Source organism: Gobius niger (assembly GCF_951799975.1).
Source record: "Gobius niger genome assembly, chromosome: 1".
NCBI lineage: Eukaryota > Metazoa > Chordata > Actinopteri > Gobiiformes > Gobiidae > Gobius > Gobius niger.
Window position 1 is genome coordinate 49,259,342 of NC_136852.1, and position 13,204 is coordinate 49,272,545.

Here is a 13,204-nt window from a genome sequence, read left to right on the forward strand (position 1 = left end):
ATTATGCTTCTTTTTTCCCTCTTAGATTTCCATTTAAGCACATACTCACATGTACTAAAATGTATAATTTAAGATTGAAAATGATAGATTATTTATTGTATATTGTATTGTGTATTGTATATATGCTATAATATATATACATACAGTATGTGTTGTTGTTGTTGTTACTACTACTACTGCACTCGTCCACGAGGGGGCGCTCTGACAGCTCCTCCAGGCGGGTAATGACTGAGTGGAACGAGGTGCGGCAGAAAAACAGGGGCACCATCGCAAGCTAACACCTTCTGCGATTGACGTGTAGAGTTAGGCCGTTCTGGGGCAATACCTATTTTAATACAGACCTTTTTGTATTTGAAATGACATAAAGATACCAAGTTAGGGCAATATCAAAAGGAGCAGCAATCCAAAACAGGGTCAAGTAATTTTTTTCACTCACGGCGGTGCTAACGCTAGCGGCTAATGCTAAAGAAGATAGCGGGCTAGCCTTCACAACTGTCAGCACCAAAAATCTACATATTTTGACTGAAACATTTTTTTTTATTAGTAACGGTGCAATGGCGGATGTCGATAAACTCAACATAGACAGCATCATTCAGCGCCTTTTAGAAGGTAAGATGTTTGTGAAAGCCGATGGACAAATTAGCTGCAATAACAGCGTAACAGTGAAAGTGAGCTAACACTCCAGCTGCGGGTACTTGATTTTGTACAAATATCTGATGACACACCGATTTTAAAGCAGATTACTGTGGTTTTCGCTGCCCAAAGTGTGTCTTAACATATATGTGTTCTCCTGCTCATGTGATTTGGACAGGTATAAAGTTAGCAAATAACCTCATTTTGTCGCACGCAAACGTCAGCTGAGAAGAGGCGCATCTGTTTACCTCCTGTCCCGGCTCAGCCAGGGCTGCTCCAACACTAGGCCGCCAAAAACTCCAGTCCTACATTACACATAATAATTATGTACAGATTTATCTTTCGATTACTCATTATCGAAACAAGTGGATCCTTAGCCAGGTCTTTGTAGGTCATCTGTTGTATCAATATATTAATGAAGGTTACACAAGCAGAAAGCTGCCGTTTTATACATTATGAATATTGTAATTGTACATAAAATAAATCGATTGATTTTATTTATTTATTTTTAACATATTTGTATTAAATATTGGTCCTTTGAAACCAAAGTGTATAAACATTGGACCTTTTTGCATATACAGTGCTCACTCTTTGGCTGTAAACAAGGCATAGTAATGGCTAACATTTGTATTGCACTTTACAAGCTTGGAAAGTTTATTACAGCGATAGATTGTCGAAATTCTTCAGCCGCCCTCACTCGCACATTTGTGTAGGAAAGGTGATTGAAGAGTCTTGGCAGTCTGAGCCGGGAAACACTCTTACCAATTGAGCCAATTTTCCACAGATCTAGATATAACTATATAAACACTGATAATAACAAAGACATTGCTAGTAATTTGTTTGTGTAAAAAAATGTGTGTTCTCTGTTGTTTCGATAAATGTGATTGTTGTTGCAGTGAGAGGAGCCAAGCCCGGGAAGAACGTGCAGCTTCAGGAAAGTGAGATCCGCGGGCTGTGCCTGAAATCCAGGGAGATCTTCCTCAGTCAGCCCATTCTCCTGGAGCTGGAGGCCCCGCTCAAGATCTGCGGTGAGTCCAGCCTCGACTTTACAGTTAGATCATAAATGTTCTGGGATGATTTTACAAGTTGAATGTCTTTCCAGTTCATTTTGCTTACGGTGGCAGCATGTGGTGGAGAAAAGCAAGTGTGTTGAGCTTTAAATGTCCAGAGAACCTTTTATATGTGAAATTGTACCAAAAAAAATCTTGATTCTGTGACTCTATAATTTGGCGTAGTGACAGTTGAGCCTGCTCTACATCAGTGTCTGCTGTTCAGGGAAGTATGAATTATTAACTCAGATGCAGGTGTTGTTTCAGTTCACCTCGCACACACAGGTGATCAATAAAAAAATCTGCTGAGTTTTCTGTACTTAAAAAAAGCATGGGTACAGTTTGTCTTAAACTCCTAAAAGAGCAGTCAACGTTACCCAATTCTAAAACACAGAATGGACATTTCTACCAATAAAAGGTTATGGGATTACTGTAGGCAAGGCAAGGCAAGTTTATTTGTAGAGCACAATTCATACACAAGGCAATTCAAAGTGCTTCACAGTTGCATAAATATAAGAAAACAAATACAATCAATAAAAACATCAACATAGAATTAATCAATTACAGTAAGAGGCAAGAGTGCAGATAAGATTCTTTCAGTTATATGCATTTTTAAGTCTTGTTTAGATTCGCTTTACAGTATTCCTCCTCTTCATTAAAGCATTGTCTGAAAACGATCTACAAAAGGTAAACTGCAGCATCTTCCACCTCTTCACTCGACTTCTCCCTCAGAAAAAATCCGGGTCACTGGGTCTGAACGACGCTCGCCTGCCAAGCAATGGAAAAGCACTTGAGTTCAAGAGAGGAATAGGCGGTTGTAAAGCTGTATAAGGACAAATAACAAAATCAGAGGAAGTAGAGCACTCTAGAGATGTGTTGTCGTACCTAACAACACATTTTTTAATCAAACTATGCTTGGCTGTACTTCCTTTTTTCCTTTGGCTGCTCTGCTTTATAAAAGAATAGGGAAATAATGCCAAAAAGCTTGTTGTTTGGCTCAAAAATGGTGTGATGATTTATTCTTTTGCTCATACTGTGAATTGTTTTTCTTCATGCTTCCCTTTTTGTATCAATTCAGCCATAACAACAAATATCATTTAGTTAAATTCTAGCCTTGTTTTTTTTGGTCCATCCTATTACTGGCAGTGATATCATAGTCACATCATGCTCGTGTTTTGTTCCAGGCGACATCCACGGTCAGTACTACGACCTGCTGAGGCTGTTCGAGTACGGCGGGTTCCCTCCGGAGAGTAACTACCTGTTCCTGGGTGACTACGTGGACCGAGGGAAGCAGTCCCTGGAGACCATCTGCCTCCTCCTGGCCTACAAGATCAAATACCCCGAGAACTTCTTCCTGCTCAGAGGCAACCACGAGTGCGCTTCCATCAACAGAATATACGGATTCTATGACGAGTGTGAGTGCCCATTTTCATGCATATGTTTATTTCATTATCACTGAGGGACTTTGTTCTGTCAGTCACACTCACTTGTTTATGTGCCGTGTCGTGTTTTCGTCTTTTTTTTTTTTTTTTGTCAGATTTTCATCGCATTTGGGACACTTTTATGTTGCTTTTTCATCAATTTTTAGTCATGTTTTCATCTCTTTTTATCTTTTGTTGTTGTGTTTTCACAGTTTTTTTGGTCATGTTTTTTGTTGCTTTTCCCTCGCTTTTTTGGTTGCTTTTTTGTCAGTTTTTCAGCTTTTAGATTTGGGTAAAGCCGAACTAGAGAAAATGTGATCGGTTCCTTTTCCTAATTCAAAAGTGCATTTGATTTTCACCTGAATCGTTGATAAAATGTGTTCTGTACTTGTTTGAGCTTCTCACTCGGCTTATTTGAGGCATTATAGCCTTTACTTGTGTGACATAGACTGTTATTGTGCTGTATTTGGAAGAATGATATTTAATGGTAAAAGTGATCTATACCATGTCAAATCTCTTACCGACACCAGGCCACGTGTACTGAATCAAAAAGTGTTTGTGCAAAAGGTCTTTAAGAGGATTTGAGCTAATATCAGCAAAGCGACTGGTGCGTCTGAGCTCCAGTCACACAATGGCCCTGAGCTCCAGACTTAGACACTGAAGGAGGTTTAGACCCTGAGATTTTCCCGTGTCATGTGAATGTTTGTTGTTTTGGAGCTCTCGCTCCTCCTTTGCATAACTTCAAGCTGTTTGGGTGCAGCTTCATGTTGGTACAGGCCATTTGTTTCTGTTTTCAATCCAACTGTTATGGCTGAAGGAGGATTTTGCCAAAACGTGTTGTCAGCAAAATATGCTGAATCTTGACGTGGCTTGTATTAGTATTTATTCATTTTGGATAATGCTCACTTCTTTGTGAAGTGTGATCTTTCCTGGGAATTTAATACAAATGGGTTTCTTTTATTGCAGTATACAGTGGGGAAAAAAGTATTTGACCAAAATCCAAACAAAAGTCTATGGGGAACTGACCAAATACTTTTTTTCCCCACTGTAATACAATGAATAGAAACATGCTGCAGTCATAACCAGATGACACAAGAGCAAAGTTCATTTGGGGCAATATTTATAAACAGTCTCTGTCAAGAGGTTGTCGGTCTGAATTTTAATTAAACTAGTGGTGGGACTCGATCGAGTTCATTACATGTCTGTAATTAATTAATCGCATTTTAATCGCAAACCAAAAACACAGTTTTCAATTCAAAATACCTTTTGGCAACATAATTATTGAGTAAAGTTGAATAGATGGAGGCTAGGGTTGTTCCGATGTACAATATCATCGTCCATCGTGATGGAGAGCAACATTGTGATGCCACGCCCCCTCCTGTCAGAAACACGCACTTATCATCTGTGGGCCTTGTAAACATTCAAACTTTGCAGGGATTGCACTGTAAATTAAATCACCAATATAACTAATATACACACTAGTTTAAGTAGCCAGCCAGAAGACATGATGTGTTAGCCGTAATTATTAAAGTAAAGACGCTGCGCTGCTCTCTCTCTCTCTCTAAAAGCAGCTTCACTTTAACACCGCGTGGTCTCGCTTTGCTTCCTACGGAAACGTAACAGTTTTCCAAATGACGAAATGGACCTCACATCGGAGCTAGCTGAGCGCGCATGGGTTTAGATATCCTCACGAAGGACCGAGAGAGGAGAGAGAGGAGAGAAAGAGGCGCGGTGCAGGAGTTACGAGGTTATGAGCTCACGGACCGGGCGGCGCGTGGAGCGGCTTCAAAAACGTAGGCTACGACGCAAACTTGTAAATATTGTCCCGTTCCCCCACTGTTTCTTAAACATTTCGTTAACATTGAGCAAATGCAAATAATAAGCTTCGATTCACATTTGTATTAATGTGATAAGAGCCTTGGTATTGAGGAGCAGATGACGCTCTGAATAAGTCGTTCTCCTCTCACACTTTTACGCATGAGTTTTAACACATTTCTGTTGCAAAAGTCGTGTTCCATGACTCTGTTCAGGTCATGTTTAGTTCAGATCCATCTATCCTGCAATCTCACATTTTTTCCTGACATAAATAATATTCAGCTTATATATTGGCTATGCAAGTATCTTTAAAAATGCTTATAATGAGAGATGGTTCACTGTAAACATCGTCAATGGCCAATTAAGGGGACGTCGCCCAAACCTAATGGAGGCATGAGCTCAACTGTATTTAGTGTTTGTGTTAATCTGTTAAGCTCAAACAAATCAGTGCAAAGTGCATTTATAAGTGTTTTAGGAACTCTGATCATTCATGTCACTTATAAACAGTAACTAAACATTTATAGTGCCACGTTTTCCATTGTCTATAGTAAAACTAATAAAGCAAAAGGGGCATAAAGCATTGCCATATATATATTGCACTACATCGTGTAGGGGTGTCCGAATGTCCTAGAGAGAAAAAAGTAGTGCACTCATCATTTCCCACAATGCATTCTGAAAAGAGCAGCGACCACAATGCACTGCGACAGAACAGCTGCCTGACCTAAACACAACACGAATGAGTGAAAACATCTGTTTTAATCACGTGATGCATATTTTTCATGAATGAAGTTCTTGAATATAAATTGTTACAGTGAAAGGTTGCAGACGTTGCTGCTTACCTTTACTTTGAGCTGTTATATGATCAGCAAAAAGGCAATAATCTTCTTCATGACAAATCCACATGAAATCAAACTTATCTGATATTTATCAATAATTATTCCACCGCCTCTTGAACTTGGTCGGTATCGCAAAAACACACTGATCCCAGAGTTTAGCGAACTTACAGCAGATGTAGCGTCCTGTTCACCGGGGTCTCTCACTTCTGCAGCCGGGCGAGCAAAGAGGAGCGGGCTCCATGTCCAAAACGCCAACAGAATCTGTGCACGGCTGTATAGTGAATGAACGGTCAGGGACGAGGGTGGACAGTCGGACACGGCCACTGTTGTGAGTGGATGTAGCGAGTGCGTCAGATCCACGGGCGAACCAGAAACACACAAATAGAAAGGTTCCGGCTCAGGACTTCTTGAAAATGCGACTAATTGCGTTAAATAAATTATCGCGTTACCATCTTTGTAATGAATTATTTGAAATTGACTCATTAAAGTCCTGGCCCTGAATTAAACCTTTTTCCGGTAAAGACCCTATACCTGATTTTATTGATCACTTTGTTTCACTATTTCACTATGTACATTTTGAATTGTTGTGTCCAAAGTCAGTCTTTTTCATTTGCGTCCAAGAAATTCTTCACAGACGAGTTTAAAGCACATTTCAGAACGACAACAACAACAACTTACCCGCTAGTTTTGTACTTAAGATGCACACTCAACTCTTCAATTTAATGGACAAATTCATGCCACTACCTTAACCTCTCCCACCTGAACCGAGCACATTTTCTCCAGTTTGGCTTTACCCAAATCTAAAAGCTTCTTGGAAAAACTAGCAACAAAATAGTGACAAAAACAAACAAACGCAAAAATCAGTGACAAAAAGTAACCAAAGAATAACAGTAAAATGACAAAAAAGCAACAAAAGCACCACAAAAGAGTAACAGAAACGTGGCAACAAAGCAATGAAGAGAAATTTCCAAAAAGTGACAATAACGCAAGGAAAAAGATGGGTTTAAATGAGTTTTATAGGTCTTAGCTTTCAAATGAGGCACTGAGCTTGACTGGAGAAAATACACTTGGTTAAGGCTGGAGTTAAGAGGTTAAAGAATATCAGGAACATTGCCTTTAAATCTGATAACAAAAAACTTAAACAAGCGATATAAAATAATTATTATTGTACTAGTTGACAAGTGAAATAACCATTAGTTACCGCCCTTTGTTTGCTAAATACAGTGGCCCAGGTTAAGGTGAAGGTGGCGAACCAATCCTCCGCTCACGTGTCGTCTGCACATCACTCCACACATCAGGTTTATCGCTCACTCGACAAATATGTTGATGAGCTCGGTGTACGGCGTCCCTGATTTGTGACTGTGTTTTAGTCAGACTCTGCAATACGCCTTTCTGTGTTTGTTCAAGCGGCTGCTGAGAGCATTCCTTTGATACAGCGCAAGTGCAGGCATGCTGTGTTACGTAATCAAAGTCTGACAGAAGAACGCGAGTACAAATCACATGAAACCCGCACACGCTGTATTTCCTTATCCCCGGGCACATGCAAAATCCACTCCTAGTATTCAGCAATGTTATGCGACACAATATCAAATCAACACAGCCCTAAAATTATAAATCGACTGATGTTTTCGTCATCATGTTCGTTCTTTAACTCGCATGGATCGTGTTTTTTGTCTCAGGTAAAAGAAGATACAACATCAAACTCTGGAAGACCTTCACAGATTGTTTCAACTGCCTCCCGATCGCGGCAATTGTGGATGAGAAGATCTTCTGCTGCCATGGAGGTGGGTTTTAACGGTTTCAATCACACATCAATGTACTCCTGGTTAACACATTTCCATCCACCGAACAAAGGGTTGTATCATTATTTTGTCCAGTTTTGCTCCTCTCTTCCACTCCCCATGAGGCATTACGTAGGGACACATATTGTTTCATCATGTTTTTGTTCTCCTGCTTTTGTAGTAAAGCCACAGAAAGAACTACTCCCATTTCCTTTGCATGCAATATTGTGTCTGTCTTCCTCCGTTCTGTTCCAAGTAACAACAAATTAAAAAAAAAAAAGATTACTGGCGCTCCCTGGTGGTTGAGGTGGGAAGTAGCAGTGCATGCGCCTAAATCTGTACTGCGGATTTCCGTCCTTGCAAAACCGAGAGATGTAGTTGAGTCTCAATTTTTCGAGCACCTGTCACCCTCTAGTTATCGTCGTTTAAGTCAAGTTAAGTCATATTGGATAACGTCTCTAACTTTTTGTGCATGAACAACGTGAATTACTTCAACCATGGGGTACTCCACAAAAAAACAGCTTAAAGCATGAAAATGGCTGTTACAAATAGCCGATGTGGATTTTTGGGTCTGATACCGATATGAACTGTAGAGCAGGCCGATAGCCGATATAATGGCAATAAATTCCTCTTCAGAAAATGAAACAAACTGATTACATTGAGACTGGAGGTCGACTGATATGGGTTTTTCTAAGCCGATGTCAATTGGGAGGAGATTTTTATTTTTTTGTTGGCCGATGCCGATATGCAACGGCTGATATTATTGTGGCCGATTTATCCAAATGTTTTGTCTATAATCCTGTGTGTGAAGCTTCTAAACTGTAATGTTAATGTGTGGCTCTGTGACAGCAGGGGGCGCTTTATTAGGGACTTTCAGCTGATTTATTCAGGACGTTCATGTTTAGTTGGTACTTCAGAGCGGGCTCAAAAATGTGACAAAAATGTACAGATTCCAAAACAAAACACAGCAAGTCTCTATTGTTCTGATTATACGCAAAAGTCTGCAACATAAAATGTATAAAATATGATTTGAGGTGAACAAACAACCGGTTTTCATCGCAATGTTTCTCAGTTCCCCTGAGGTCTCTATCACTTTTATCCGCGATAGATCGGCCCGAAGTGTTTTGCAGGTTAGATGTTCAACACTTTCACTGTGTTCAGAAATGCTGCCAAAAAGGCAATTGGGATTTATGCAATTTAAAACTTTTAGAGGGAGAGAGAGAGAGAGATACAATTTCTGCCGGCTTTTAGTGTCTGTTATCCCGCAGTGTGGCGCTGACTGTCCTGCGTTACCATGGAGATCAGCTGCGACACATAAACTGATGTACAAGTTCAGGTTTGAGTCACTTTGGACCACAAGTTCACAGGGATCAAACCATAACAACAATGTACATAATACTTGTAAATAGCGCATTTATATGTAAAAAAAAGACGGATCAAACTCACCATTCGCTCTCAGACGTCCGGCTTAACCCACTGCACCCGTCCTCCTTTTTTGCTGCTGCGCTCGTGTGAAACCAAAAAATAATAAGTCAACAAGTCTATGATATAAAGCAGATTCTATGCGAGTCAGAGGACAAGAGTGGGACCTTCTTTCTCCCGAGTAAACAGTTCTCTGTCCGAACTGTCAATGTCCAAAGCAGCCCCTGACGTCATCTGTAAACATTTCCTGACGCGTGTCTCCCTCTGAACTGTTTGTCCTCTTGTCGCCCCCGGAGCAGGACTGTCCCCCGACCTCCAGTCCATGGAGCAGATCCGTCGCATCATGCGCCCCACAGACGTCCCGGACCAGGGGCTGCTGTGTGACCTGCTGTGGTCCGACCCCGATAAGGACGTCCTGGGCTGGGGAGAGAACGACCGGGGCGTCTCCTTCACATTTGGCTCGGAGGTGGTGGCCAAGTTCCTGCACAAACACGACCTGGATCTCATCTGCCGTGCCCACCAGGTAAAGAGACCTAGGATGGCTGGCTCTCGGTATCAGTTCAGTGTCTTCTACTGCAACGGCAACAGACGTGTTGAAAAGTGATCAAACAATCGAGAGCTGAAGTGAATCAAGTCATGGCAGTGCTACTAGAACTGCTGTAAAACTGCATAAGTTTAAAGTCTGAAATCCTTCATTGTCATATCACAATAATGAAACCGGTTTCTTTTGTACAATGTTCTTCCTTTGGTGTCCAGGATGGAGGCCAGACACCGGTCCCTTGACAACAATATCAGCTTTCCCTAAATGCCTACTATGCGTGAGACCGATTGCAGGTCTAGTCTTTGTTAAAGATAATATAAAAGTCCAAAGTGTCAAAGTGCTTTTTACCAATTCATTGTTTGGTGGTGAAGTGGAGCAAAACCAAGTCATTCTTCCTGCATTAATATTCTCTTTACGTTTCCTGTAAAAAGCTTAATTTCAAGGGGCTAATTAATTAAAAAGTCTTCATAACATGACGTAGTGGGTGTTTGTTTATCCCACAAGTAGCTGCCAGCAGGAATCCTTCAAGGAGGCTAAAGGAGACTGTTTGTTGGCTGCTTAAATTAATAAAGGCTTTTTAGAGAATGTAAAGATAATTTTGATGCAGTGCTTTTCTTTTTCTTCATTTCTCTCATAATTATATCAGTGTTTTTGTCCTCTTTTGGGGTTGTCCTTGTTCAGATCTATGTCATGGTTCAGCCCTGTTTTAAACCTAGTGTCGCCCTGTTTTTAATCTGGCGGAGAGAACCAAATATGAATATAATAATATTGTGGTTTGTACTTTGTGGTAATGTAGACTACAAATGTGGGAAGGAGCTCAGTGGAGCTGTCGCTGTAGCGCTAAATGCCACAGTCGAGTTGTAAATGAGGAAGCAACTTCTTTGACACCAACGAGTGATACTTGCGACTGGCTTTGCACTTCGTCCCCAGAGAAAACCAGGCAGAACATTTTAGAAAGCTCAACTGTTGACTTTTCCTAATCTACCTGATACTTAAGCAAATAGACTTTATTCAGTCTGCTAACAACTTTAAGCTAAAGAGAAAGATTGTTCTATGAGGTGGGTGTTGACCTATTGATAATGATCAGTAATGATGTTAACTATGAAGCTCACTGCCCCGTCATGTTGCCTTGGCTGGAGCTTCGCATTATAATCTACAAGCATCGTGTCTACAGATCTTGTTTTTAACCTAATGTTCTTTCCTTCAGGTTGTTGAAGATGGCTATGAGTTTTTCGCCAAAAGACAGCTCGTGACTTTGTTCTCTGCTCCCAACTACTGCGGGGAGTTTGACAACGCTGGTGCCATGATGAGTGTGGACGAGACTCTCATGTGCTCCTTTCAGGTGAGAGTAGAACATTTTGTTTCTGCTTTTGATGCAAGGTCAGTGCCTATAGAAATTCTCCGCCGTCTAGCATTTTGGCTACAGACATGGTGTACTGTTTTTCAACATCATTGTTGGGTTGGCCAGGTTTCAAGGCCATTACATTTACGTTAGATACATAAATAATGAAACTTTACACGACAGAACATTTTAAGGGCTGTACAATTTATGTGAATAGTTGCAATTACCAAATTATAATATTTTTTTTTTAACTAATTCAGTGAATTGTGCCAAAATCAAGATCTTATTTTGTTTTGTCCATATCTTTCCTGTGATGAAATTTTTACAGATCTTAATTTTCTTGCTTTGTGGCATTAAAATATTGTCTTTGGGCATTAAAGTGGCATTAAAGTTAAAAAAGCATTATTGATTCAATTAATCGTTAAATTAATGACTGTATAAACCCTGTATGTTTTCACCTCGGTATCTGTTGTTTGGACTTTTACATACAACAAGTTCTGAAAAGCAAGTTGTTCTTGCATTAGTTCAGCAGTTCATGTTCAGTTTTCTCTCTAATGGTAATGCTCCTGTGGTGTGTTGCAGATCTCGCTCCAACCACATTGCTTGTTAAACAAATACAAATAAATGGTGTCACTTTGAATTTTTTTTTGAAAAAACTCACAATTAAACATTTTCTCTGTGCTACATTTGCACTCACTTTTGCTACCATTATTATCAGGATGATTATATTATTACTTCTGCTATATATGCTGCTTATAAGTTGATTACTTTTATGTCATTTTATTTTGTTTTACCTCTTCCAAACACGCAAAAAACTGAGCTGTGAAAAAATATAATGCATTTGTTTAGTAACGAAACTGTAAACCCTCCCACTGTTTTCCTTTCTCCAAACAAACAAAATGCCAGTACTGCTGCCAACCTTGATTTGTAAAGTCATGAAAAAACAAAAAATCAGCAGACTGCAATATCTGATATCTGAACTGTATGACAAAATAAAACTCACAAATATCATCAACTTCCCACTCCATGACTTGTACCATCATCCTGTCCTTGCAGATTTTGAAACCAGCCGAGAAGAAGAAGCCAAACGGCAGCCGCCCGGTGACTCCGCCTCGTAACATGGTCACGAAACAGGCCAAAAAATGATCGTCGGGTCCTCGGCCCAGCTTCTCTCTTCTGCATTTGGAGGGTCCCGTGTCCTCTGTGCTGCCAATTCTGAAAAAAAAAAAGATATCCACTCTTTCTTCGATGAGAGCAAAATGTATCGTTGTTTTGTCCACAGGGGTAAATCGATAATGTCACCATGAAAAACCTCAGGTGTTTTGCACTCCATTTTGCAGCTAGTCTTTGCCACATAATGACTGTTCGATCAGGAAAATGTTATTAACAATATGGCTACTCTTATGCACAGGAATGCCTTGTTTGAAGCTGTGCACAATGTTTTTTTCAAGTTGACTTAATTATTATTCATATTTTTCCTCACATGTCTGTAATGATTATTAATGGCAGTTTAAAACTATGGGAAAGTCACAAACACCGATTGACTTAATTATTTTTTATTTCATTTACAGTTCGTCACATCAGCACACCACGACATCACCGCATTTTTTAACAAGTCTCGTGCTAAATTGAACTAATAAAAGGCACTCTTGTTATTGTCGAAACCTTTCTAATAAACTGAGTGTATTTTAGGGGGAAACTTGTATTTGAAATTCATTTTGTTTGATGTTTTATGCTTTTAAATCTGCAATAAGTACAATACATGATGTTATATCAAAATGAACGGTGTTGTTCTTGACTCCATGGCCTTTTTCTTTTTCCATCATTAATAAAATACAAGAACCACCAATAATTAGTATATTATAGATAATCTGTGATTATGAGTTGTCCTATAATGTGGCCTGAAAAGTACAATAACTTATTGTACAACACTAGTATTGTAGCCACTCCTTCGAAACATAGAGACACATACACTAAACGAGGCAATTTGAGGAGTGTAACAAAGATGGGTCATTTAACTAATTAGAGAAGCCACCGCTAGAGGGAGTCCATCATGATATTATTAGATATTGATAGAAATGTCAAACGGATCTCTACATTTTTGCAGCATGAAAAAAAAAAAAGATTAAAACCAAGTTAATATTACATGTTGAGGATCATTCAAATCAACTGTATGAGATTGCCATGTAAACCAAATTCACAGTAGACTTCAAAACCCAATACAGCAGGCGGCGGACAGCGCTTTTTGCCTTAGTGTGAAATTCACCGGAAACCATCATAACGAGAGGTTGTGGTTTTGCCCTTATTTGGAAAAACGAGGGTCGAGTCTCTTTTCTGATCACGTTACCTCCTTGATTCCTCAGC

The 13,204-nt window shown here is 39.8% G+C and overlaps 1 protein-coding gene across 1 annotated transcript; it reads left to right on the top strand.

Moving 5' to 3' along the window:
- The first annotated feature begins 214 nt into the window (after positions 1-214).
- On the top strand, positions 215-12,580 carry ppp1cc (protein phosphatase 1, catalytic subunit, gamma isozyme). Its single transcript, XM_079560656.1, has 7 exons — positions 215-609; positions 1,530-1,661; positions 2,867-3,097; positions 7,434-7,538; positions 9,257-9,480; positions 10,706-10,840; positions 11,897-12,580. Exons 1-7 carry the CDS (start codon positions 555-557, stop codon positions 11,984-11,986), a joined length of 972 nt encoding a protein of 323 aa, XP_079416782.1. The 5' UTR covers positions 215-554; the 3' UTR covers positions 11,987-12,580.
- The last annotated feature ends 624 nt before the right edge of the window (positions 12,581-13,204 follow it).